The sequence below is a fragment of the Euleptes europaea genome, chromosome 8, assembly GCF_029931775.1.
Source record: "Euleptes europaea isolate rEulEur1 chromosome 8, rEulEur1.hap1, whole genome shotgun sequence".
Classification (NCBI taxonomy): domain Eukaryota; kingdom Metazoa; phylum Chordata; class Lepidosauria; order Squamata; family Sphaerodactylidae; genus Euleptes; species Euleptes europaea.
Genome location: NC_079319.1, coordinates 2273266 through 2300163, shown reverse-complemented (window position 1 = coordinate 2300163; position 26898 = coordinate 2273266). Strand labels below are relative to the sequence as shown.

General features: G+C 48.2%; 2 protein-coding genes across 2 annotated transcripts; one reads left to right on the top strand and one right to left on the bottom strand.

Moving 5' to 3' along the window:
• Positions 1-7634: 7634 nt before the first annotated feature.
• On the bottom strand, positions 7635-16036 carry STX17 (syntaxin 17). Its single transcript, XM_056854619.1, has 7 exons — positions 15878-16036; positions 14290-14355; positions 11707-11935; positions 10211-10329; positions 10066-10116; positions 9313-9399; positions 7635-7874 (listed from the first exon to the last, which is right to left on the bottom strand). The coding sequence occupies exons 1-7, from the start codon at positions 15998-16000 to the stop codon at positions 7635-7637; spliced, it is 915 nt and encodes a 304-aa protein (XP_056710597.1). The 5' UTR covers positions 16001-16036.
• Positions 16037-19881: 3845 nt separating this feature from the next.
• On the top strand, positions 19882-21859 carry MRPS2 (mitochondrial ribosomal protein S2). Its single transcript, XM_056854618.1, has 2 exons — positions 19882-20108; positions 21274-21859. Exons 1-2 carry the CDS (start codon positions 19882-19884, stop codon positions 21857-21859), a joined length of 813 nt encoding a protein of 270 aa, XP_056710596.1.
• The last annotated feature ends 5039 nt before the right edge of the window (positions 21860-26898 follow it).

Here is a 26898-nt window from a genome sequence, read left to right as displayed (position 1 = left end):
GGATAGGGTTTCCATCCTCCAGGTGGGGCCTGGAGATCCCCCGGAGTTACAACTGATCCTCTGACTACAGAGATCAGTTTCTCGAGATCCTCCCGAAACCCCACCCCCTCCAGGGCCCACCCCCCAAATCTGCAGGGATTTCCCAAACCGGAATGACCAGCCCTAATGAGCCCTTACCCACCCAGCAGAGCAGACCAGGAAGAATCCAATGACTCCATAAAGACTGGCTGCAACGTACCAGTACCAATATTAATGGCGCCATTAGATCTCTGGGTCTTCATTTGTTACATTATGAGGTTTCACTACAGGATTTAAAGGGATTTTGATTGCTATGATATGTGTAATTTGTATTTTAATCGAGCGGTTATTGTGTTCAGATGTAAGCAGCCCTGAGGCTGACCTTGGTTGGGAAAAGGCAGGTTAAAAATCTGATTTAAAAACAAACAGGTTTGTTGTGGCAGAGAAGTCCATGGAGATAGTTTCAGAAGGTAGCCATGTTAGTCTGCAGAAGAACAGCTGGATTCAAGAGCCAACATGGTGCAGTGGTTAAGAGCAGTGGTTAGGAGCTGTGGACTCTGATCTGGAGAACCGGGTTCGATTCCCCATTCCTCCTCATGAGTGGCAGAGGCTAATCTGGTGAACTGGGTTGGTTTCCCCACTCTTACACATGAAGCCAGTTGGATGACCTTGGGCCAGTCACACTCTCTCAGCCTCACAGGGTGTCTGTTGTGGGGAAGGGAAGGTGATTGCAAGCAGGTTTGAGTCTCCCTTAAGTGGTAGAGAAAGTCAGCAGATAAAAACCAACTCTTCTTCTTTGAGTCCAGCAGCATCTTAGAGATCAACAAGATTGTCAGGGTATAAGCTTTCAAGAGTCAACACTCCCTTTGTAGGGTTGCCAACCTCCAGGTACTAGCTGGAGATCTCCTGCTATTACAACTGATCTCCAGCTGATAGAGATCAGTTCCCCTGGAGAAGATGGCTGTTCTGGCAACTGGACTCTATGGCATTGAAGTCCCTCCCCAATCCCCACCCTCCTCAAGCTTCGCCCCAAAAACCTCCCACCGGTGGGGAAGAGAGACCTGGCCACCCTTTCGTCAGACACAAGGCGTGGAAGCTGCAAGGGCCGCAATTCCTGGTTGCTTTTGTTGGGATGTGCGTAGTCTCATATTCCTAATACTTAGCAGTGTGCATTAAGCTTAAGTTTAGCAAACAGCGGGAGCTGACTCATGCGTGCATGTGTGAAAAATAAAGAAGCAGCAGTCGTTTGCTCTAATCAAACTAAATACATTTATTGTGGAAATACACTTTGGATAGGAAAGGACATATCCTAATCTATCTAGCTAATTTCCAACAGCTTTTGCTGCATCCGGCTTCCTGGCCGCCCTGCAGGAATCTGCCCCACAGAACAGAATCCCGTTTCCAGCCCTGCCAAAATTATCCTTTTTCTGGTCCTCTTTGGATGTTGTGCTGCTGCCCCCTCTTGGCCAGTTCCCCTAGACGCTCCAATCCTACAATGAGAAAAGCCCTTTGTGGCGCATTCACCGCAGCGTTTGTTCCTGGGGCAAACTGGCCCAGTGCACACCTTAAGCGGGTTAATGAGTGCACCACTTGCAGGTTTGGCTGTGAGGAGGAGGAGAAAGAAGAGTTGGTTTTTATATGCTGGTTTTCTCTACCTTTTAAGGAAACTCTAACCGGCTTACAATCTCATTCCTCTCCCCACAACAGACACCTTGTGAAGTAGGAGAGGCTGAGAGAGTTTGGAGGAAAGTGACTAGCCCAAGGTCACCCAGCAGGCTTCATGTGGAGGAGTGGGGGAATCAAACCCGGTTCTCCAGATTAGAGTCCACCGCTCCCAACCACTACGCCACGCTGGAAGGGAGAGATGCCCGCTAAAAAGGCTTTTGCTTCCTCCAGGCACCCCATGCAAAATCTGACCCGACATCACAGGAGACATGTTCACGATCAATCACTCCAGTCATCGCATGATGCAGGAGCCTGTGGTGCTGTCTTGTGGTGAGATCAACTGACAGAGAACATCAGCCCCAGGGTTGGAAGAAACCTACTAACTTGGAAAGACTCCCAAAGCAGTTGGCTTACACATGCACATGTTACTCTGCATATGCCACTCACCTTATTTCTTCTTTGGTCATATCAATCAAGAACATAAAAAGAGCCTGGCTGAATCCTTCCAAGATGGGTCCACCTAATCCAGCATCCCAATTGTGGCCAGCCAGAGGTTTCTGGAAAGCCCACAACAGCTGTTAGCCCCCCAGTAATTAGTATTCAGAGGTATACTGCTCCTGGAGGTTCTATTTACCTATGAAGGCTAATAGTCATTGTTCGACCTCACCTCCGTGAATTTGTCAATAATAATTAAATGCTGTCAAGGTAGAACCAACTTATGGGGACCCCTTGTGGGGTTTTCAAGGCGAGAGATGTTCAGAGGTGGTTTGCCACTGCCTGCCTCTGCATAGCGACCCTGGACTTCCTTGGTGGTCTCCCACCCAATGATCTACCCTGCCTCTGCATAGCAACACTGGACTTCCTTGGTGGTCTCCCAACCAATCATAGAGTTGGAAGGGACCTCCAGGGTCTTCTAGTCCAACCCCCTGCTGTATATGAATTTCTTTAGGCCCCTTTTAAAGCCCACTCAATCATGCGCCACATTTTGCAGTAGCAAATTCCATGTTTCAGGATAATGAAGAAGTGCTTTCACTGGTCTGTCCTGAATCTACTTCCCATCATTGTTGCTGGGGCTGCCCTTGAAGACCGACTCTTCCATTGGTGCCATACACAGCAGTACAATCCCTTACTAGGGCCCTCCATTTTGTATGCAGTAAACTGGTTTTGTAGGTTTTACCTTCACTGCCAAACTGCCCATTCAGTCCAAGGCACCAGTTCATCCCTTCACAGATCTCCCTGCCCTGGGATCACTACACTCGAGGACCAGTCTCTCCCTTACAAACCCGTGTGGCAGCTCTATTCTATTCTTCACACAACACATAGTTAAATTGTGGAACTCCCTGCCCCAGGATGTGGTGATGGCTGGCAACTTGGAAGGCTTTAACAGGGGAGTGGACGTGTTCACGGCTACTAGTCAAAATGGATACTACTCATGATGCATGTGTATTCTCTCCAGGATCAGGTGAGCATGCCTATTACATTAGGTGCCGTGGAACACAGGCAGGAGAATGCTGCTGCAGTTGTCTTGTTTGTGGGCTTCCTAGAGGCACCTGGTTGGCCACTATGTGAACAGACTGCTGGACTTAATGAGCCTGGGTCTGATCCAGCAGGGCCTTTCCTGTGTTCTTATACCCCAGCAGGGAGGCCTGTCTGTCTCTTCCTGAAGGTCTGTAAGGATCAGGTTGTGGGAGGTGGGAAAGAACTCTGCCTGAGACCCCCTGCCAGTCGGAGTAGGCAGCACTGATGGACCAAGGGTCTGATTCAGTATAAGGCAGATTCATCGGTGTGTTCATGTGTGCACTTGTCCTCATTTTTATCGGGCGTTGTGGCTCAGTGGTAGAGCCTCCGCTTTGCTTGTAGAAGGTCCCAGGTTCAATCCCTGGCATCTCCAGTTAAAAGGACCAGGCTGTAAGTGATGTGAAAGACCCCTGCCTGAGACCCTGTTGAGTGCTGCTGCCAGTCAGAGTAGGCAATACTGATCTTGAAGGACCAAGGGCCTGATTCAATACAAGGCAGCTTTGTGTGCATGTATCTTGAGCAAGAAAATAGCTCCAAGCAGAAAAACTCTTTAGCCTTCTCTTGCAGAGATGCTTTATTCCAATCCCAGCTCTATTGTTTTCATGTTCTCAACACTGCTAAAATGCCTGTTTCTGCAAGACAGAAACTGCAAAAGCAGATTCTCATTTCATCCCTTATCAATTACTGCAGTCTTTTATTTACTGGACTTCCCATTTCTTACTTCACTTCATATACTTGCCTGGAGCTTGTCTCCCTGCTGGATTTATCTTGCATGTTGTGACCAAGTTGTGCCTGTATTTTCTTTCTCTACCAATCTTCCTTTCCTTTTCTCTATTCAGCGGCTGCTGCTTCTGTACTTACAAACTTCTCCATGGACTAACTTTTTACCCTGTCCTTCCTCACTACATCCTCTGTGTTCTCTTCTTGGTACCCTTTGTTTTGCTAATGTACACATTCTTTAATTACACCACTTCTTTTGTGGGCTCTCTTGTATTCACCTCATCAGACTGGCTATTGCTTATGCAGGAGAGGGAAACGACGCAAACGGCTTTTATAGGTTCCCATTAGGGGGGAAAGGCAGGGTATAAATGAAGTGAATAAATATGCTTCAAATTATCTTCTGCTGAATACTTGTTTAAGGACCATCGAAGGAGTAGCAAAGATTGTGTGGGGGAAATGCAGCAGACGCTAACACCAAGCAACTTGGGGGGAATGTTTTGCTGGAAGATGTGGACCTGGCATAGGAATAGGGAGAAGGGCTGTTGTACAGGTACGTGAAGCTCTTCCAGTCATCAGGTTCAAAACGGCAGAGAAAAGTGTGTCTGCTTCAACCAGAGGCAGAAGGCACCATAAACACCGTGAATGTTGGAAGAGGGCAACCGTCACCAACACTTGCTTGATATCCACCCTTAACCCACCTGCTCTGCACCTTCAGCTCCCACCTACACTATTTACTTTTCCTCGCCCCCCCCCCCACCGAATATCTATGGGACAGGCATGGTAAAAACCAGAGGCTGTGCCTTCACCTGGTGAGTAAAGGCTGTGATGCTTTCTTTCGGCCATTAGACGGCCAACTAGGGCAGGAGTCCCCAACCTTTTTGAGCCTGTGGGCACCTTTGAAATCTTGACCCAGGGTGGTGGGCACAGCCACAAAACGGCTGTCAGGGGAGGTGGAACCAGATGCACAAGCAGTAGAAGTCCAAGTGCTGGGGAGAACAGGGGCAATTTTAAAAACACTCAGCCAGAGTGGTGTAGTGGTTAAGAGCGGTGGCTTGGAGTGGTGGACTCTGATCTGGAGAACCGGGTTCGATTCCCCACTCCTCCATATGAGCAGTGGAGGCTAATCTGGTGAAATGGATTTGTTTCCTCACTCCTACACATGAAGCCAGCTGGGTGACCTTGGGCTAGTCACAGCTCTCTTAGCCCCACCCACCTCACAGGGTGTCTGTTGTGGGGAGGGGAAGGGAAGGTGACTGTAAGCTGGTTGGATTCTTCCTTAAGTGGGAGAGAAAGTCAGCACATAAAAACCAACTCTTCTTCTTCTTGAGAGAAAGAGAGAATAAAACCAACATCAAGAAGGAGGAGAAGAGTGGGTCTTTATGTGCCGACTTTCTCTCCCACTTAAGGAAGAATCCAACCGGCTTACAGTCACCTTCCCTTCCCCTCCCCACAACAGACACCCTGTGAGGTAGGTGGGCCTGAGAGAGCTGTGACTAAGCCCAAGGTCACCCATGTGTAGGAGTGGGGAAACAAATCCAGTTCACCAGATTAGCCTTCGCCGCTCATGTGGAGGAGGAGTGGGGAATCAAACCCGGTTCTCCAGATCAGAGTCCACCGCTCCAAACCACCGCTCTTAACCACTACACCATGCCACTGAAGTTATGTCATTTTTATCTACCCTATCAGGTTTCCAGTGGCCAATTGAAGTCCATGGTGGGCAAGAGACCCCACCCACCTTCTGAAAACATTTGGTTTTCAGGGACCACGGAGCCCACGGGCACCACATTGGGTAGTCCTGTTCTAGGGCCATAAAACACCATCTCTCGCCTTCCGCTCACAGCCCAGAGCATTCTGCCAGGGCCTTGTAAGAAGAAACTGCCAGGCTGCGCTCCCTCAGAATACCTGACCGGGCCCTGGGAATGAGCCAACAGGCCAGGCCTGCATTTCCTGGGGGTCGGAGACAGCGGGTGTCCTACTGGGCTGGGAGGGGGTTCAGGTGGATACACAGAGCACGTGCAGCGGCCTTTCACAGGCACCAAGGAAGCAGCTGGCTAGAAAACCCACTGGGGTCGTCATAAGTCAGCTGCGGCTTAACAGCACTTTCCACCAGCACCAGCAATGTAGTTTCAGAAGAAGAAGAGTTGGTTTTTATACCCCAATTTTCTCTACCACTTCAGGAAGAATCAAACCAGCTTACAATCACCTTCCCTTCCCACAACAGGCACCTTGTGAGGTAGGTGGGGCTGAGCGTTCAGAGAGAACTGTGACTAGCCCAAGGTCACCAAGCAGGTTTCACGTGGAGTGGGATAACCAACCTGGTTCTCCAGATTAGAGTCCACCGCTCTTAACCACTACACCAAAGCAATCCCACAACTGCTCCAGCACACCCAACCACTGACTGGCCTCCTTCACACCCACATTGCAGCCGGTGGTGCTAACCATCCCATGATGTTTCTGGTGCCGTCTGGACAGCCATGGGGGGGGGGGGAGGCTGCCCTGTCAAAGGGCCAGCATCTGCTCACTGCAAAGGAGCACCCCAGCCTATCTTCACATTTGGGCCCCACTCACTGCTTCCGTTATCCAACGATGCATGTGATTGTGTACTGCAAAAAGGTGTGCAGAGACGAGAGGAGGGACGACTCAAATGGAAGCAAAGGTGAATGAAATGCAACCGAGACACTCTACTCCAAACAAAAGGATAAAACACCGCTCTGTTACGTTAAACCATCTTGCAATCCTGGTCAGCCAGGAACCTCAAAATCAGCAGATTCTGACTCAGAAGTCTTTCTAGAAGATTATCCAAGCCACATGACAAACTAGGTCAACTGACGGGGGGGCTTTGGTTGGCACGACATTATCTTTGGCCAAGGTTTTCCTTGTCTTCTGTGACTGCTCACTCAGTCAACGGGGGAAGGAAACGGAGGTATCCGAAAAAAACAAAACGCAGTCACCTCTCCCTACAACCAGCATTTGACCCACAGGAATCCTTCAAATTCTGGTTTAGTTGGTTAAAAGATGTTGAGGCTTGTGAAAGTTATTTACAGAGCAACCGTGTGATTTTTTTTTCCTTGAAGGAACACTTTAAAAACAGAGCCAGAGTCCAACCTGACTCTTAATCTTTTTTTAAAAAATGCAAAAACAGTAGTGTTTTTTTGGGGGGAAGAATAGATTGTCACTGCCAACCTACTCAAAATGTCTATAACAAAAGCCAAGAGGGTGAACATCGATTTCAAGAGGTCCCACCTCTCCTGTCCGTTCCCTGGGATCCAAACATGAAGAAGAGTGGAAGGTACAAAAACCTCGTTGTGTGAAGGCATCTCCAAGCACTTGAGCCGCACGAAGTGTTCTCAGCTGCCGAGGCACCAAAGCGTTTGCATGCGAAACCACTGACTTAAAATCCTTTCAGTTTATCCCCCCAAAAAAGGCATTTTTGTGAACACTAAAAAAACCCTTTAAAAGATATGGTGAGGGTAATCTGGCAGACCCTACGACCTTCCATTGCTATGTTTCTTATGCCAAAACGCATAATTCTTGAGGCTCAGAGCGAAGGGGCTGGTGCTACCTGTTGAGAAAGTCTTTCAGGACGATCCCTTCCAGTTCCCGAACAAGAGCCAACCCCAAGGCACACTTCCTGTCCGCAGGGATGTGAGATACATTCAAAGTGACGGCAGCAAGCAGGCCGGCCGGCCTCACCGGGTCGAGGCAGCCGTCCTTCAGGTGGAGGGCCCGTCACCCTGTCTGGGAAGGTCGGGGCAGCTGCACGAGATGTCCTCGATCCTCTTTTGCCGCTTCCTTTGAATCAGTTTCCCACCGGTGAAGCCCAACACGCCCCCACCAAGGGCGGCTGCGATCCCTGCCACCTTGAAACCAGCGAGGAGTCCAATCGGGCCCCCCACGATGCCCCCAATGATCGCCCCCGCCACAGGCAAAGCAGCCAGCTTGTACTTAGCAGCCTGCAAAAGAGAAGGGGAAGGAGGGGGGGAGAATCGTTTTTAGAACACCCACCTGCAAGGACATCCCTCCCCCCTGCCCGGGAGAATCATAGAATCATTGAATTGGAAGGGGCCATTAAGACCATTAGTCCAACCCTCTGCTTAATGCAGGATCAGCCTAGAGCATCCCTGAAGTGCTTGTCCAGCCTCTGCTTAAAGACTGCCAGTGATGGGGAGCTCACCACCTCCCTAGGCAGCTGATTCCCCTGTCCAACAACTCTTACCGTAAAAAGCATTTTCCTAATATACAGCTGGTACCTTTCCTCCTGCAATGTAAACCCATTCTTGCAAGTCCTATCCTCTGTTGCCAACAGAAACAGCTCCCTGCCATCCTCTAAGTGACAGCCCTTCAGATACTTAAAGAGAGCAATCATGTCCCCCCTCAACTTCCTCTTCTCTAGATGAAACATTCCCAACTCCTTCAGCCTTTCCTCATAGGGCTTGGTCTCCAGGCCTCTGATCATCCTCGTCGTTCTCCTCTGCACCCGCTCCATTCTGCCCACATCCCTTTTGTAGTGAAGCCTCTAGAACTGCAGACAATACTCCAGGTGTGGCCTGACCAACGCAGTGTACAGCAGAGATATGACATCTTGTGATTTGGATGTTATGCCTCTGTTGATGCACCCCAAGATCACATTAGCTTTTTTTGTTGCTGCATCACACTGGATGCTCATATTCAACTTACGTTCCCCTGGATCCCAAGATCATGCTGCAGTATGTCCGCTTTCTTGGGCCAAGAATTACAAGATGTTAAGGGAGCCTTTTGTCTGGTAGCAGAAGTCTCCCAAGCATTCATTTTAAGAAATTAAATACATGGATGTTACACACCTAGTTTCAAAGGAGATGGACTTAACTAAGTCCCAGTAATAATTCACTGGTGTGAATTCTTGTGAGCTCACAAATTTAATAGTTAAACACACATGCAAGTTTTCTCTGAAGTTTTCCCGAGTATAAAAAGCACTTACACAATGAATTTCTTAAAATGCTGTGTGAAAAGAAGCTGGTCTTAAAGACCCCTGATAAGTGTCAACTGTTTCCTGTTTTTGAAGTAAAAATGTTTGCATTGTGACTGCTCCAAGATCCCCTTGGGACCTGCATGGCACATCAGAGATTTCAATCTAGCTCTTCCTGGCCCAGGTTGGACTCATTTGCCCCTACACTGCACTGGCTCCACATATATTATCTTGCAATTCTTACAACAGTCCTGGAAAGTAGGCCAGTGTTCTGGGCAAGGAGTAGGTGTCACTGGGGGTGTGAGGGGGAGGTAGATGTGAATTTCCTGCATTGTGCAGGGGGTTGGACTAGATGACCCTGGTGGTCCCTTCCAACTCTATGATTCTATGAAATACGTCAGCTCCCACTGCCAGACAGCTCTGCCTCTCGAAAGCTCATACCCTACCTTTCCCAGGCTTCTGTTTCCCTCCTCAACGTTTGCAGCGGCAGTGTTGACGTGGTCTTCGATCCTGTCGACTTTCTCCTGCTGGGACTACATGCAAAGCAATGACAAGTGAACTTAAGCAAATCATGAGAGGGAGGGCAGGAAGGGTTGCGTCAGTGTTTGGCTCTCGTGGCCCTTTCTTACATGCCCAGGGGAATGCCAATGGCCACTTTGGTGTCAGGAAGTACTTTTCCTCTAGGCCACATTAGCCCAGGGATCCTGGAGGGTTTTTTCCCCATCTTCTGGGCGTGGAGTAGGGGGTCACTGGGGGTATTGGGGGGAGTAGTTGTGAATTTCCTGCATTGTGCAGGGGGTGGGACTAGATGACCCTGGTGGTCCCTTCCAACTCTACGATTCTATTATTTTAAAGTGATCCATGCTGCCCAGAAGCAGCAGGAAACCAACAAACAGCCTCAGAAAGTCTAGCACCAGGACCGCAACTGCATCATTCTCTTGATGCCTGCAGCCGCCTTATGGGCAGCTCATTCATAACTATTGATAAACATACTCAAAGTGCAAAACGAGAGAGGAATTTTCCCTCAAAGCAATGCAATATGGCAACATCACATGAGCAATTGCTAGAAGACAACGGAAGTGACTTCTGGAAAAGTTACAACATAAACATGCATTATTGCTTCAACAGAATTCACCTCTTTGTTTCCTTCCTTTATGATGCGGAAGTAAAGTTAAGAGACCGGCTCTCGCTATACTCACATTAACTAGCACAGAGAAGTCAGTCACGAGATTGCTCAGTTCAATCAAGTCCTGCAACGAAATGCAAAAAGTGTTCCCCCTTTTCCTTATAAAATCGGATTAAAAGCAAGAAAAGGGCGGCTAGAAGCAATGGATGCAGAGGTACCTCTTCCAAAGATTCCCACGATTCAGCTGCATTTTGATCCTGGGGGATTTCAGGGAGCGGAGAAAACAGCTGGCTAAAACTCTGAGAGGTGCCTTCCGTTTCGGGGTCGTGAAATGTTTCTGAGTGGAAAGATTGTAAGTCTTAGGAACATGCAGTACTCCTACATTAAGAAACATCTATGCTCTCATGCACTAAGTTGCATGAACTTCTCCTGAGTAAATACCTACTTAAATGTCAGGAGCCACATGTCAGCCCAAGACCAGAAAGCGGGCACGATCCCTGGCACCTAAGGCAACCCTTGCTTAAGAATCCAAATCTCAACCGGGACAGAGAAAACTGAACAGCAGAAATGCTATGGAAATGTCTAGCCTGCAGGATTTTACTATTTAATTAGCTGACCAAACTGTGCTCCCTTTTATTCCTATTTGAATATTTGCAAGGGATTTTTCGTACACTTAGAGCAAGATCCTGCGTAAGCAAAGCATATCAAGGTCCCACTGATTTCAGTGGGAAAACCTGTAACGCATGTGAAACGGAATGTATTCCAGAGAGGCAGTGTTGTGTAATGGTTAGACTAGCATTGGAAAGACCCAGTTTCAAATCCCTGCTCTGCCACGAAGTTGGCTGGGTTACCTTGGGCCAGTCACAGACTCTCAGCCTAACCTACCTCACAGGGTTGTTGTGAGGATAAGATGGGAAAGAGAGACCCCTGTGTGCTGCCCTCAGCTCTTTGGAGAACAAGTAGGATAAATTATGTACTAGTTAGGCTGGCCAATCTCGTTGGGACTTCAGTGTACTTAACTTTGATGGGATCGTTCCCACAGTAATCACTACTGACACATCAATCATGGATCATTTTCCAGCAGTGAAATATCAGTTGCTTCAATCTATTCTACCCTGTTTACAAAGCTGAAGAGCACACGCATACAGTTGCCTTCTACTGAATCAGACCATCAGTCCATCAAAGTCAGTGTTGTCTGCTCAGACCAGCAGCGGCTCTCCAGGGTCTCCGGCAGAGGTCTTTCATATCACCTACCTGCCTGACCCCTTTAACTGGAGATGCCAGGGATTGAACCTGGGACCTTCTGCATGCCAAGCAGAGGCTCTTCCACCGAGCCACAGCCCCACCCAAGAGCCAGCATGGTGTAGTGGTTAAGAGCGGTGGTTAGGAGGGGTAGACTCCTCTGGAGAACCGGGTTTGATTCCCCACTCCTCCACATGAGCAGCAGAGGCGAATCTGGTGAACTGGATTTGTCTCCCTGCTCCTACACACGAAGCCAGCTGGGTGACCTTGGGCTAGTCACAGCTCTCTCAACCTCACCTACCTCACAGGGTGTCTGTGGTGGGGAGGGGAAGGGAAAGGTGATTGTAAGCCGGTTTGATTCTCCCTTAAGTGATAGAGAAAGTCAGCATATAAACACCAACTCTTCTTCTTCTATATAAAACTCAAAATATACTTCTTAAAAAGCTACAGAAGACAACTCAAGCCCTCTCACCTTCTCCAACAGTTGTCGACCTGGTCAGTGGTGTTTGAGGCGACGCCTGTCGTTCATTCAACTGTCTTTTAAGTTCTTCGGCAGACTCCAAATGGAGGCGCAGAAATTCCTCTATGGCAGATAAGGCCTCCTCTTTCACCGGGCTAATCAATCTCTGCAGAGCCGGCAGGTCTTCCTTCCGGACCCGCAAGCAAAGTTTCTCCATCTCTCTGATATTTGCTCGCAGTTGCTGCAAGAGTGTTTTGTTTTGTTTTTAATGCTGTTAAAACCCTGGGGTGCAAGACACAGAGCAGCCGGCAAGGGAGACCCCTGTGCATTTCTTTGGGTGGGAGAAATGGGCTGAAGGAAAGCAGGCCCGCGGCCCCATGGCAGTCTGCATTCGTGACATTTTCATACACAGAAGGCCACCAAGGGCCTCTCGCCTACGTATTTGTGGAGCAGCTCCAGAGGACATAATTCATTACACCTTATTCTGTTCTCTTTACACAGAGCCCAGATCTAAATTTCTCGGAGCATTTCTAAAGGGCCGAAATCATTTTCCAGATCCAGAGAAGCTGCTCTTTCTCCTATCAGACGCCAATCCTGATGTTTCCTACCAAGTTTCAATCTTTGTTTTAGCAAAGAACATCCAAGCTAAAGATGTTTTTAATGAGGGCATTTTCTCCAGATTGGATAATTTGAAGGTTATTTTAGCGAGGGTGGATTTTAATATTACATTGGCTATTGCCAAATTTCTTTCCCAGACAATTAAGATTTTAAAATATTAATTTCTTTATGGGCTAGTTAGATACTTACTTTTTTTTTCTTATTTTGATCTCAGTGTGACACTGTTCACGGGCCGAATTGGCCATGGGAACAATATCCTTAAAGTAATCAGGGAATTTAATTACTAGCTTCTTTGGGGTCAGACTGTTTTAAAGTTATTTCAATGTTATTTTAATGATTTGTATGATAGATTGTGATGGCCTTCGGCCACAAACAATAAACTTTATCACTATCACATACAGAAGGACTTTATACCATCAGAGGCCAGAGGGATGGCAACGCAGGAAAGGGACTTCTCAGTCGTGGCACCAAAACTTTGGAACTTCCTCCTGAAGATTAGTCTGTCTCCTTCTATCGGAGTCTTCCACCAGTGGGTGAAGGCTTTTTTATTTTGCTTGGCATACCCCCCAATAATGGTTATTGGCCCTCCTCCTCCTGGTTCTGGTTAAGCTTATGTGTTTTTACTGAATTATTTTATAATTCTTAATGTTGTTTTTCATCGTTCAAATGTTTTCATGTCCGCTGCCTTGGAGACCCTGATCGGGTGGAAAGGCAACATAAAAATGTTTTAAATGAATAAACTGATTTTATTCCAACTTTTATTTTATGCAGTGTACTGGAGCTAGCCAATTTTACACTCAAACACAGATTCTATTCTATTTGCATTTTACTCCTTCTCAATACTCTTAAAAATATTTATATATACTTTCCCCTCACCCCCCAAAAAAAATTCTAGAAAAAAAACAATGCAGTTCCATTTGCTAAATGTCCCTTTCTTCACCTTGAACAGAATTGAAATTACATGACTGGCACTTGGGAAGACCCCTAATTTGACAGGTTCAGGAGAACATGAACCTAAATGGTCTGGGACAATCATATGAGCTGCAACGCCTCTCCTGGTATGACCCCAAGAGAGTTTCACACACTGCTAACAACAACTTACTGGTGGTCCCCGCCTGAAAAATGTCCCACTGTCCTCAGCCAGGCCTTTTTCGGGCCTGGCTTGGTGGAACTCTCTCTCAGATGAGACCAGGGCCCTGCAGGACTTCATGCAGTTCCACAGGGCCTGTAAGACTGAGATGTTCCGCCAGGCCTACGGTTGAGAGCAGCAACCGTTTTTATCATGGCTGGCCTCCCTTTCTCCCACCTTTTTTTTTTGTCTCTGTTTCCATCTTATCGATTATGGTGGGGGTCCTGATTGCCTCCCCCCCCCCAGACTCTCCATGCCCTAGTGTTCTATTAACAGAGCCAATTCGTATAATTATGTTTCAATGGATCATTGTTTAGAATTGTTTATAATTGTTTATTGATTTTTATTGATTTTAGTGTATAGTCCTGTTGAATTTTATGTGTTGGGTTATTTAACAATGGTTAGCTGCTCTGAGCCCGGTCCTGGCCAAAAAATAGAGTGTGGTACAAATTGAATAAAATAAATTATTTGGTAATCCCAATCCAACAGCATCAACTCGAAGCCAGGACCTTCCTCAGGTGTCATTCTGCCACTGCAATGAGTCTTTCTTGGCCGGACGTTCCATCACCGGCAGAGATCTGGGATGATTAGTAAGTAATAACATGTCTTTGTCTACTAGAACATTTATAATTATTTCACGTCACGCCTTTCTTGATGGCTAATGATAGCCTGACAAGGCAAATTGCACGTTGGCATCCGTGTTTTTTGCATCACTCATATCACCATCGAGGTACCTTCGGGTGGCAGGGGTTACGCTTTCGTTTTCCAGTTTTTAAAAAGACAACAGCATTCACAATAAAACTCAATAAGAGCTTCTCTCTTGACTTTCACAGCTGCTGCTTTCTCACCTGCACCGTGCGCCCGGCATTGATGTGCTCTTCATGCAACCGGTCCCACAGACTGCACCTCTGGTACTAAAAAGCAAGGGAGAAGGAGAGAACCGACTTAGTGGATATTGCAGGTAGAAGACTGAGGGGGGGGGCGGGAAACAGGCATTGAAGAATCATTTTTCACACTGAACAATTACCCTAGATTTGAGTCTAGTAGCACCACAGAGATCAACAAGATTTTTTGGGGTATAAACTTTAACTCTGCATCCCGAGTTTCTTTTATGCAACACCCTTTCCAACTTCTGATAGGCATATAAGGGTTCAGGGATCTCCATTCCAACTTGTACCTGATGAAGGGAGCTTTGACTCTCAAAAGCTCATACCCAGAAAATCTTGTTAGTTGCTACTGGACTCCAATCTTCTCTTCTCTTCTTCTGCAGACCAACACTGTTACCCTCTGAAACTAATAACAACCCTGTGAGGTATGTCAGACTGAGGGAGAATGACTGGCCCAAAGTCATCCAGTCAGTTTCCTGGAAGAGTGGGGATCTTAACCAGGATCTCTCAGATCCTAGTCCTAAAACCAATCATTACAGCCACACTGGCTCTTTGATGTAACTGCTAAAGACCTTTGGGGCCTTGAACCAGCTTCTCTAAGGGCACGCCTCTCTGTATACCACCACCAGTTACAGACAGGCCATCTGCTTCATAAGCCCTCAGTGCGAGACGTTAGATCCACGGAAGGGCTTTGACCACAACGGTCACCAAACGTCTAGGCAAGATGAAGAGACCCTCTCCCATTTTAGCAGGCAGCTGATTGATTTCATTGTTGTCAGGGCATTTTTAAAACAACTGCTGGTTTTATGATTTTGCCTCAGGATTATTTATAAAGCTGCCTTATACAGTCAGCAATGTGTCCAGTGTACGCCAGCAACTTTCCTGGGTCTCAAGCGAACAAAGTGACAGCCCTTCATTCCCAATTCCCTCAGCCCTCCCTCATCGGGCTTGGTCTCCAGGCCCCTGATCATCCTCCTCGCTCTCCTCTGCACCCGCTCCATTCTGCCCACATCCTTTTCGAAGTGAGGCCTCCAGCACTGCACACAATACTCCAGGTGCGGCATGACCAATGCCGTGTACAGCAGAACTATGACATCTTGCAGTCTGGATGTTATGACTCTGCTGATGCACCCAAGATCACATTAGCTTTTTTTGTTGGTGCATCACACTGGCTGCTCATATTTAACTTACGGTCCACCCATACTCCAAGATCTTGATCACACACACACTGCTGCTCAGAAGTGTATCCCCCATCCAGTAAGCATGTCCCTCATTTTTGGTACCCAGATGTAGAACTCGGCACTTATCCTTGTTGAATTGCATCGTTCATATCCGCCCATGTTTCCAGATCTTGTTGAATTCTATCTCTATCTTCTATATCTCCTCTACCAACTGGTAGATTAGATTGTGTATCTCCTCTATCAACTGGCAAATCACATTCCACAGTAAGACTTCAATCAAAACATTTCAGCTTTGCTTAAATTGGGCCGGTGCCCACCTAACATTTCACAACACCTCTTTAACATTAAGATTCAGAAGAAAGACCAACCTTCTCAATATTTATTTGGTGCTTCCGTAGCCTCTCCAGATCTGTTGGAATAGCAACTTTAATAAATTTCTGGATAGCGGGCTCAAGGCGACGAAGATTCAGCTTTTCTTCCTCTTCAGACATCTTCAAGCTTTTCAAGTCAAGGCAAGGCTACCAATTCTGTACTTACCTAAAATAACTGTCAGAAATATTTAAGCATTAACATAGTATTGAAAAGCACAATACAAGCATCTTTGTTCAGGGGCTTTCTTGTAATTTTTCTGTACAGGGAAGAGTCACTCAGGTTTATGGAGCTACTTGTTTTTTCTAACCTTTGCCTCTGACAATTTTGCCACCCAATGAGAAACGTGTATGCAAAGCAGTGATCGTGAACAAAGGTCTTGAATCACACAGATGTACAATATTCCTGTGTGCCAGCCACTATCCAACTTTACTGGCCTGTTGTAAAGACAACTCCAACTGTGTTTGTGAAGCGCTTTGAACAATTAAAGTGCAGCACAAATGCCAAGTATTATTATTATATACCAAAGCTATATTGTATTACTGTATCAGTAACCACTACATTGCTCTCACCAAATCACATACACCTTTTACAGAAATTCTTAACATTAAAAGCTGGCCAGGTTTCAAAACACATTCAGAAATGCACCACAATACAAGTCTGCACAGCATTTTCGACTAAGAATTTAGCAGAACTAAGAACAGGGTGTTCCCACCTGTTACAGCTCTAGTGAATGATGTATCTACTTTTCCAGATTCTGTCTGAATTTTACATAATTATATCTCATCTTGTACTTCCTGCATTTCATAGCTCTCTCGCCCTGGGGTTTACAACCTAGGAATATAGGAACAGCCCTGCTGGATCAGGTCAGCCATCCATCCATTCCAGCATCCTGTCTCACACAGTGGCCAACCAGTTCCTCTGGAGGTCTTACAACACAGCATAGAGGCCTTTCCCTAAGTCGCCTTCTGGCACTGGGATTCAGAGGGTGATTGCCTCTGAACATGGAGGTTCCCTTTAGTCCCCATGGCTAGTAAAGCCACTGATAGACCTCTCCTGCATGAACCTGTCCAATCCCCTTTTAAAGTCATCTCTGCCTGTGGCCATCTCCACATCCTCTGGCAGCAAATTCCACGTTTTAATCACTCGCTGTGAGGAGGAGGAGAAGAAGAAGAGTTGGTTTTTATATGCTGACTTTCTCAACCACTTAAGGAAAAATCAAACCAGCTTACAGTCACCTTCCCTTCCCCTCCCCACAGCAGACACCATGTGAGGTAGGTGGGGCTGAGAGAGCTTTAAGAGAGCTGTGATTAGCCCATCCTGTATCTCCTGCCCATCAGCTTCATCGGATGCCCTCAAGTTCTTTTTCTCCCTCTCCCAAAATACTAGTTCTCTCTGTCTACTCTCTCCACCCCACGCATAATTTTGGAAACCTCTACTATGCCCCCTTTCTCAACTCAAAACCTTTTTTTCCCCTTCAAACGTTTGTACATGCACAGCTACAACACGAGGACCATCCTCATAAAACTGGCCATGGGGGCTCTATAGTCCACAAGCTTCTGCTAGAAGCAAATTTATTTTAAATTGCTCCGACCCTCCCCTTTCATTTAGCATCTTCATTGCAACTCCTCTTCTAGGACACTACTAGTTGCAATCCAGCCGACTACAGAGACAGCTGTTTAATATCTACTACAGCCGCGTCTGTGGTTTTCTCTTTCGTTTCCTCCAGCTCTTAAAAAAAAGTGAAACCAGGGAGATCCGTGCGACTCCTCCTGCCAGGAACCAACGGCCGCAAACAACTGCTTGGCCCCACCAGGCAGGCCAAACGCAGCGGGCGGAAATCAACACCCACCCAAAAACTAGAGGGCCAAAGGGGCACAAAGGTTAGAGCGTCGGACCAGGATCTGGAAGGAGCAGCTTTGAAGACCCCCGTCCCCAATTCCACGCAGGTTCACTGGATGACCTTGGGTTAGCCACAGTCTCAGCCTAACCTACCCTGCAGGAGACAGATCATGATGGGTAGCCGTATTAGTTTGTCACTAGCAGTAGAACAGAGCAAGAGTCCAGTAGCACCTTAAAGACAACAAAATTACTGGCAGGGTAGGAGCTTTCATGAGCCATGGCTCACGAAAGCTCCTACCCTGCCAGAATTTTTTTTAAAATACATTTATTTTTACAAAAAAGAAAAACAAAATAAATTCCACTTACATACAATACATTCAGCCATTTCACCCTTCCAAAGTGTGCCAATTCCCATCCTACTGTAAGATAATAACCTCTTGACTACTGATAATAAAATCCATTTCATAAATGCCATAATACTGAGTCTTGGATACTGAATTAATCCTGAATATTTGCTACCACTATTTTCTATACCTAATGTTATTCATTCTAATACAGATTCAAAAACGTTCTGGGTAGAAGTAACAAGCTAAATTAGAAACTGCTCGTTAGCAAAATTGCTGTTTAAAATATCTACTCCATCAATACAATAAAAATACTGTTAAAAAGCTATAGCATATCCATCACAATACGGATTTCTCCATATCGATATTGTATTTTATCATCACAATCGTTTCGCATAGTCATAAAATTTTGTTAGTCTTTAAGGTGCTGTTGGACTCCTGTTCTTTTCTACCTAGCAGGGTTGGTTTTGAAGATAAAACGGGGGGGTGGGGGGCGATGTAAGCTATTTTGGGTCCCCACTAGGGGGAAAAGCAGTAAAGGAAGCCAATAAACAAAACCAACACCCCAGAAACAGGCCCCCGTTTGCCTCCAGGCTCCCTTTGCCCGTGGTGGGGTCAGGAGGACATTTAGGAGCGGCCGCCCTGCGCTTTGACAGCTCCGCCTCGGGAATCCCACCCGCTTTAGCAGTAGAGCCTCCCTGGACAGAGGCAGTATACCGCTGAGGACCCGCTCCTGAGCGCGGGCGGCGGGAGAAGCCCTCCCCCCCCCGCTTGGCAGTGCAGAGCGACCCCCCCCTCCACTTGCCAAAAGCCCCCCACCCTTTGACCCACCACCTACCTACCTACCTACCTGCCACAGCTCCCCAGCCTGCCTTTGCCCTGAGCAGGAAGCCGGAAGCTGGTCGGCCGCCCGCCTCACCATAGAGAAGGAACGCCTAGAGGGCCGCCCGGCTTCCTGCTCCAGCGGGAGCGCGCGGCTGCGCAGGGGGCCCGAGCGGGGCGTCTAGTGCGCATGTGCATGCATTGGGGAGAAGGGGGAGTGGGAAGGGGTGGGGTAGGGGGAGTGGGAAGGGGTGGGGTAGGGGGAGTGGGAAGGGGTGGGGTAGGGGGAGTGGGAAGGGGTGGGGTAGGGGGAGTGGGGAGGGGTGTCCCCTTGGGATTTGCACGTGGGGGGGGGGCACTGGACAGGGGGGTGATTTCTAGCTGGCCCTTCCAAGCAGGAAGGGGCCGAGGCGGGGTCGACCTTGCAGGGCTGCGTGTGCAGGCCAGCTTCTCCAAATCAATCAACCCAGTGCTAGAGAGAGAATTCGCAGCCGGATATTTTTGTCTACCCAGGGAAAATTGAGAGTCCGGTAGCACCTTAAAGACGCACAAAAATATTTCCTGGTAGGGTAGGAGCTTTCGTGAGCCGCAAGCGCATAGCAAGCAGATTGCAATGATCCGAGTGACAGCCAGGTGAGAGGCGGTGTCACAGGATCGTTGCCATCGCCTTGCCGTGTGCGGTCTCAAATGGCCACCGTTCCTCCCATTGTTTGCAACGGGCCATGCAAGCCGCAGCCTTCACTTTGCAAGACCTGAGCAAGGCTGTCAAAGAGAGGACACTTTGGAGGACTTGCATTCCCAGGGTCGCCAGGAGTCGGAAGCGACTGGACGGCACTTAACACACATGCAAGGCTGCCCTTCGTCTGAGCCGCACCTCCCCGCTGGAGCGCCGCGCAGGAGGCGGGTTGTGCGGGGATCCTGCCTCCCTCCCTCCCTCGCGCGCCCTGGCCGCGCCTCCCTGGGGCTGGGGCTTCCGGGCGAGCAGCGGCTGCAGCATGGCTGGGGCGTGGAGGCTGCTGCGGGCCGCGGGGCCCCGGCTGAGCCGCTTGCGAGCCACCACCACCGCCTCCTCCTCCGCCGCCGCCCGCCCGCAGGAGCGCGCGGGGCTGGAGCAGGAGCCGCTGCGCCACGCCGACTTCTTCCGTTTGCACGAGCTCTTCTCCCTGCGGGACCTGCTGCACGCCCGGGTCCACCTGGGGCACAAGAAGGGCAGCCGCCACAGGCCAGTGGGGGGCCGGGGAGCGGGCTGGGGGGGTGGTAAGGGGGGGGAGAGGCGCCGCTCCAGAGCCCCCCCCCCGCTTTCCCGGGGAAGCCTTTGAAGCGAGCTCGAGGATAATTGGAAATGACCCTCAGGGTCATCTAGTCCACCCTCCTGCACAATTATCTGAAGACGTGAGCTGCGGCCCACGAAAGCTCCTACCCTGCCAGAAAACATTCTTGCTCCTCTTTAAGGCAGGGGTGGGGAACGTCAGGCCCGGGGGCCGTTTAAGGCCCGCAAAGTCGTTTGGTCTGGCCCTTCGTGGGCCCTGGCAGGTCTCTAGCTCAGAAGGATCTAAGATTGGTGATCTGCACCCTATCGCAGACAGGAATAGCCTCTATTCAAGGCAGATGTGATTTTGTTTTGCAGAGAAAAGGAAACTTCTTTCCCTCTTGCAGAAGTCGATAGCTATGGAGCTGCTAGGACTGCCCAAGATGCCACTGGTTGGATGCCTGCCTGCTTGCCCACATGTGGGGGTCATCTGGGGCAGCTGCCTGCTTGGGGCTTGGTCGGCCAATTTTTTTAAGTTGATAATTTTGTATGGCCCGCAAATAATGTTATAAATGTCCAAATGGCCCTTGGTGAAAAAAAGGTTCCCCACCCCTGCTTTAAGGTGCTACTGGACTCTTGCCCTTTTCTACTACTGCAGACAGACTAACACAGTGACCCGCTGGGAATTATCTCCTGCACAATGCAAGGGATTCACAACTACCTCCCCCCCCCCCGCACAACCCCCAGTGACCCCTCCTCCATGCCCAGAAGAGGGCCAAGATGCCCTCCCTCTCATCATCTGCTCAAGGTCATAGAATCAGCCTTGCTGACAGATGGCAGGAGTCAGATGGACCCAGGGTCTGATTCAGTATAAGGCAGCGTCATGTGTTCATGTGACTTTAGGGGAGAGGCTGTGGCTCAGTTTGTAGAGCCTCTACTTGGCATACAGACGGTCCCAGATTCAATCCCCAGCATCTCCAGTTAAAGGGACTAGGGAGGGAGGTGATGTGAAAAACCCCTGCCTGATACCCTGGCGAGCTGCTGCTGGTCAGAGTAGACAATACTGACTTTAATGGACCGAGGGTCTGATTCAGTAGACGGCGGCTTCATGTGTTCATGTGTTCTTTTCTCTCCACAGATTCATGGAGCCGTACATCTTTGGTTGCCGCTTGGATCAGGACATCATCGACCTGGATCAAACCATGGCACACCTGCAGCTGGCCCTCAACTTCACGGCTCACGTGGCCTACCGCAAAGGCATCATCCTCTTTGTCAGCCGCCATCGGCAGTTAGCCCATCTCGTGGAAACCACGGCCCAGGAGTGCGGGGAGTACGCCCACACCCGCTACTGGCAAGGGGGCTTGCTGACTAACGCTAAGATCCAGTATGGGGAGGGCGTCCGTCTGCCAGACCTCATCATCTTTCTCAACACTCTCAACAACGTCTTTGAGCCGCACGTGGCTGTCCGAGACGCTGCCAAGATGAACATCCCAACCGTGGGGGTGGTGGACACGAACTGCAACCCCTGCATCATCACGTACCCCATTCCGGGCAACGACGACAGCCCGACGGCCGTGGAGCTCTACCTCAAGCTCTTCAAGAGGACCATCATCAGGGCCAAGGACAAGCGGAGGCAAATGGAGGCTTTCTACGGCCTGCAGGCCTCACCTGCTGGCCATCCAAGTGCTCACCCTGAGACCCCTCAAGGCACCACGTCCCTCTGAAGAGCTAGCGATGAGCCGGACTTCCCATCACGTTCGCGTCTGTTTGGGTCACAGGGGAAAGGCTGAGGAGGCGTTCAAGAGCTGTTTCTAAACTGTTCTGCGGGAATACCTCCCCCCCCCCCGCACCCCTCCACCTTTCAGGGGTTTGTCCAGTCCCATTTCATGGTCTCTCGTTTTGCTTTGCATTCCTTAATGAACAATTAAAAAAATGTTTAAAAAACCATTTCACAGTCTCTCGTTTTGCTTTGCTTGTTAAATTGTTAATGAACAATTTAAAAAAATGTTTAAAAAACAAAACAAAATTATACCACACCGGGTTTCAACGGTTCTACAAAGCATAACTTGGTCCCCACCTCTCTGAGCTGGGATATTCAGCTTTCTGTTTGTTGTTTAGTGCAGGCAGGAGTAGAACGGCTACCTGTGTAATCCGGTGGCCTTCTGGCAACCTTTCAGCAACAAGTATTTGGGAACAGAAGTAGAATTTCCAGATTGGCAAGGGTGACTTCTGGCAGCTTTCAGTTTAGATGGTAAATGTGGACGGAAGAGCCCAGAAGATGGCGTGAGGGTCAATTCTCCTGTCCACTCCCGCCCTCTTCCCACATTCCTTTCCTGCCCATTTCTCAGCCATTTCAGATGGTAAGTAATAGAGACAATCCATACTTGAACACCGCATAATGCTGGAACCTAACATGTCATGTATATGTACACACTTGGTGGAAATGTTCTGACTGTAACTTATTGTTCTATGTGGGGAAGGGAGTGATTTGTGTGGTAGCCACTCTGAGCCTGGTCTTGGCTGGGGTAGAAGTTTGATTAAATAAATAAAAAAAGTTCAGTATTTATTTATTTATTAGATTTGTATGCCACCCATTCCTGACATCAGGTTCTGAGCAGCTCACAAGAATACATTAAAATGCAATACATGAACACTATTAAAAGTAACTTATGTTGGTTAAAACTGGTACCAAGCTCCAAGCAGTAAACAAAAATGTTGGGCAGCTGTTCAGCTAGGAGGCATTATCATTTCCACAACCATGCCCATTTGCACTTCTGACTCATGTCTCTTATGGTTTATTTTACAGCAAGTTCACATATGGTTAGCAGGCATATCATACATCCTCTTCTCAAATGCCACTGTGACAGGTAAGAATAGCCAGAAATGGCACAAAAGAACGCATATTCTCGTACAATCTTTCCTGCCCTACCTTCCACAAAAGCATAAAACTCCCACTTTCTTTGACACTCTTCTGCTGAAACTGGCATCTGGGGCATGAAGCAGCTCTCAAGAAGACCCTGCTACAGGCTATTGCGCTGTCAGGTTGTATGGCAGACCGGATTCCCTGAGGAAATTGAATTTTCCCACTTTGAAGTGAACTGTGAATTGGGTAAGGTTGCCAGCTCTGGGTTGGGAAATATCTGGAGATTGGGGGGGGGGATAGGGGAGGGGAAGGAAGGACCTCAGTGGGGTATAATGCCTTAGAGCTTACCCTCCAAAGCAGCCATTTTCTCCAGGGGAACTGATCTTGCTCGCCTGGAGATCAACTAATAGCAGGAGATCTCCAGGTGCCACCTGGAGGTTGGCAAGCCTATAATTAGGGGAATATGACACAATCACAAACATGAAAGCCAGGTGTTTGGAACAAAATGTTTGGAGAAGAGAAGGTTGAGGGAGACATGATAGCCATGTTTAAATATTTGAAGGGATGTCATGTTGATGAGGGAACTAGCTTGTTCTCTGTTGCTCCAGAGACTAGGACACGGAGTAATGGATTTAAACTAAGAGAAAAGCGATTCCACCTAAACATTAGGAAGAACTTCCTGACGGTGAGGTCTGTTCGATGGTGGAATGCGCTGCCTGGGAGGGTGGTGGACTCCCTGTCTTTGAGGGTCTTTAAGCAGAGGTTAGATGGCCATCTGTCGGGAGTGCTTTGATTGTGGGATCCTGCATGGCGTGGGCGGGGAGGGTTGGGGTCACTGGGGATGTGTGGGGGGGAGGTAGTTGTGAGTTTCCTGCATTGTGCAGGGGGGCTGGACTAGATGACCCTGGTGGTCCCTTCCAACTCTACGATTCTATAAATGGGAGGTCGTCAGGAGACGGGAAGAAAAGCAGATTATAAATATCTCAACTTGCCGTGTTAGTCTGTCTGCAGTAGTAGAAAAGGGCAAGAGTCCAGGAGCACCTTAAAGACTAACAAAAGTATTTTCTGGTAGGGTATGAGCTTTCGTGAGCCGCAAGCACATAGCAAGCAGACTGCAATGATCTGAGTGACAGCCAGGTGATAGGTGGTGTCACATGATCGTTGCAATCTGCTTGCTATGTGCAGTCTTAAATGTCAACAGAAACAGCACAGCCCATTGACGATAATGGGAGCCCCGATCGCTAATTGACTTGCCTGGGATCCATTGAAAATCAGCACTACAGAGTTGCGAAGGAAATGTGTGATGGGTTTTCCATTAGAGGTCTCTGTGTGTTAAGTGCCGTCAAGTCGCTTCCGACTCACGGCGACTCCCTACGTCCTCTCCTTAACAACCTTGCTCAGGTCTTGCAGACAGGGCCGTGGCTTCCTTTCTAGAGTCCGTCCATCTCTTGTTGCATCTTCCTCTTTTCCTGCTGCCTTCCACTTTTCCTAGCATGACTGTCTTTTCCAGTGACTCCTGTCTTCTCAGAATGTGACCAAAATACAACAGGCTCAGTTGAGTCATTTTAGCTTCTGTAGATTGACTGTGTATTAAGTGCCATCAAGTAGCCTCAGACTCCTGGCGACCCTATGAATCAATGGACTCCAAAATGGGGCTTCCTAGAGGCATCTGGTTGGCCACTGTGTGAAGTACTGATGGGCCTTGGTGTGATCCAGCATTGCCTTTCTTGTGTTCTTATGTTAGCCTCAGTTTAATCGTTTTAGCTTCTAGGGTCAGTTCAGGCTTGATTTGATCAATAACCTGCTGAATTGTTGTTGTTTTGGCAGTCCACGGTATCCGTCACACTCTCCTCCAACACCACATTTCAAAGGAATCTACTTTCTTCCTGTCTGCTTTCTTCATTGTCCAGCTTTCACACCCATACATAGTAAATACGAAATAAGATGGCATGCATTAACTTGATCTTGGTGGCCAGTGAGTGACACATTCTTACACTTCAGAATCTTTTCTAGCTCCTTCATGGCTGTCCTTCTCAGTCTCAATCCCCTCCTGATTTCTTGGTTGCAGTCTCCCTTTTGGTTGATGATGGAGCAAAGGAATAGAAAGTCTTATGATTAGCCACCACAATTTATGTCAACTGAATAAATACTAGTAAATTCCACAATTACGTTATTACCTGAAAGTTTTCTTGTGTGTATGTTAAGTGCCGTCAAGTCGCTTCCGACTCACGGCGACCCTATACATCAATGTCCTCCAAAACATCCTATCCTTAGCAGCCTTGCTCAGGTCTTGGAAACTGAGGGCCATGGCTTCATTATAGAGGCAATCCATCTCTTGCTAGGTCTTCCTCTTTTCCTGCTGCCTTCAACTTTTCCTAGCATTATTGTCTTTTCCAGAGACTCCTGTCTTCCCATAATGTGACCAAAGTATGACAGCCTCAGTTTAGTCATTTTAGCTTCTACGGTCAGTTCATGCTTGATTTGATCTAGAACCCACTGATTTGTTTTGTTGGCCGTCCATGGTATCCGTAACCCTCTCCTCCAACACCACATTTCAAAGGAATCTACTTTCTTCCTATCAGCTTTCTTCAATGTCCAGCTTTCACACCCATAAATAGTCATAGGGAATACGATGGCATGAATTAACTGAATCTTGGTGGCCAGTGATACATCCTTACACTTCAGAATCCTTTTTAGCTCCTTCATGGCTGCCCTTCCCAGTCTCCATCTCCTTCTGATTTCTTGGCTGCAGTCTCCCTTTTGGTTGATGATGGAGCCAAGGAATAGAAAGTCTTGAACAATTTCAATTTCCTCATTTTCAACCTTAAAGACTTGGGTTCAAATTTGCCGTGTAGCTCCCTGAATGGCCCCAGATTAGTAATTTTCACAGCCCAGCCCACCTCGCAGGGTTGTGGTCGATAAAATGCGAAAAGGAGATCCATGTACTCCTTTGAGGAAGGGCAAAATTAAAATTTGATAAAAGCGCAAACTGATCAGGTGAAGTCATAGCAATACCAGCGATGTATAATTGTTAGGTGCCTTGTTAGGAATTGAACTTTTCCTCCAGTTAAAGGATTTTTTTTTCTCTTTCTTCTCTGTTGCTTTCTGAACTGACTTTCCACAGCCTTCAGAGCCTTAAATATATTATCCCTCAGACTTTGTAGTTAATTCACAGTGGGTCGCCGTGTTAGTCTGTCTGCAGTAGTAGAAAAGGGCAAAAGTCTAGTAGCAGCATAAAGACTAACAAGAATATTTTCTGGTAGGGTATGAGCTTTCGTGATAATAAATATATTATCCCTCAGACTTTGTAGTTAATTCACAGTGGGTCGCCGTGTTAGTCTGCCTGCAGTAGTAGAAAAGGCCAAAAGTCTCGTAGCAGCATAAAGACTAACAAGAATATTTTCTGGTAGGGTATGAGCTTTCGTGAGCCACAGGCTACCAGAAAATATTCTTGTTAGTCTTTAAGGTGCTACTGGACTCTTGCCCTTTTCTACTACTGCAGACTTTGTAGCGTTTGGTTCTCACTTGCATCGCTGAACTAAAATGTCCATAGATGGCAGTGCAGCTTCGTTTAGCCTCGCTTCTTGGTCCAAATACATTTTTACACACCAACCCAGCAAGCGACTGCTCTGTCAAACAGTAGTAGGAGAGACGCTTCCCTTCTTAGAGGTCCGTAGGGCAGCCTCTCCTTCAAGACACGTGGGCGGGCCGTTAAAAGGAAACAGAACGCCCGCCCGAGCTGGCTTCCGGTTCCTCTCTCTCCCCTCCCTTGCCGAGCGGAACCTTTCCGGCCGGGCTCGCGGGTCCGGGGGAGGCCGGTCCGTCGCTGCACCGGCCCCCCATAGAGGCTTCGGCGGCGCTAGGCCTCGCGGCCGATCGGGCCCTTCTCGCGGGCGTCGC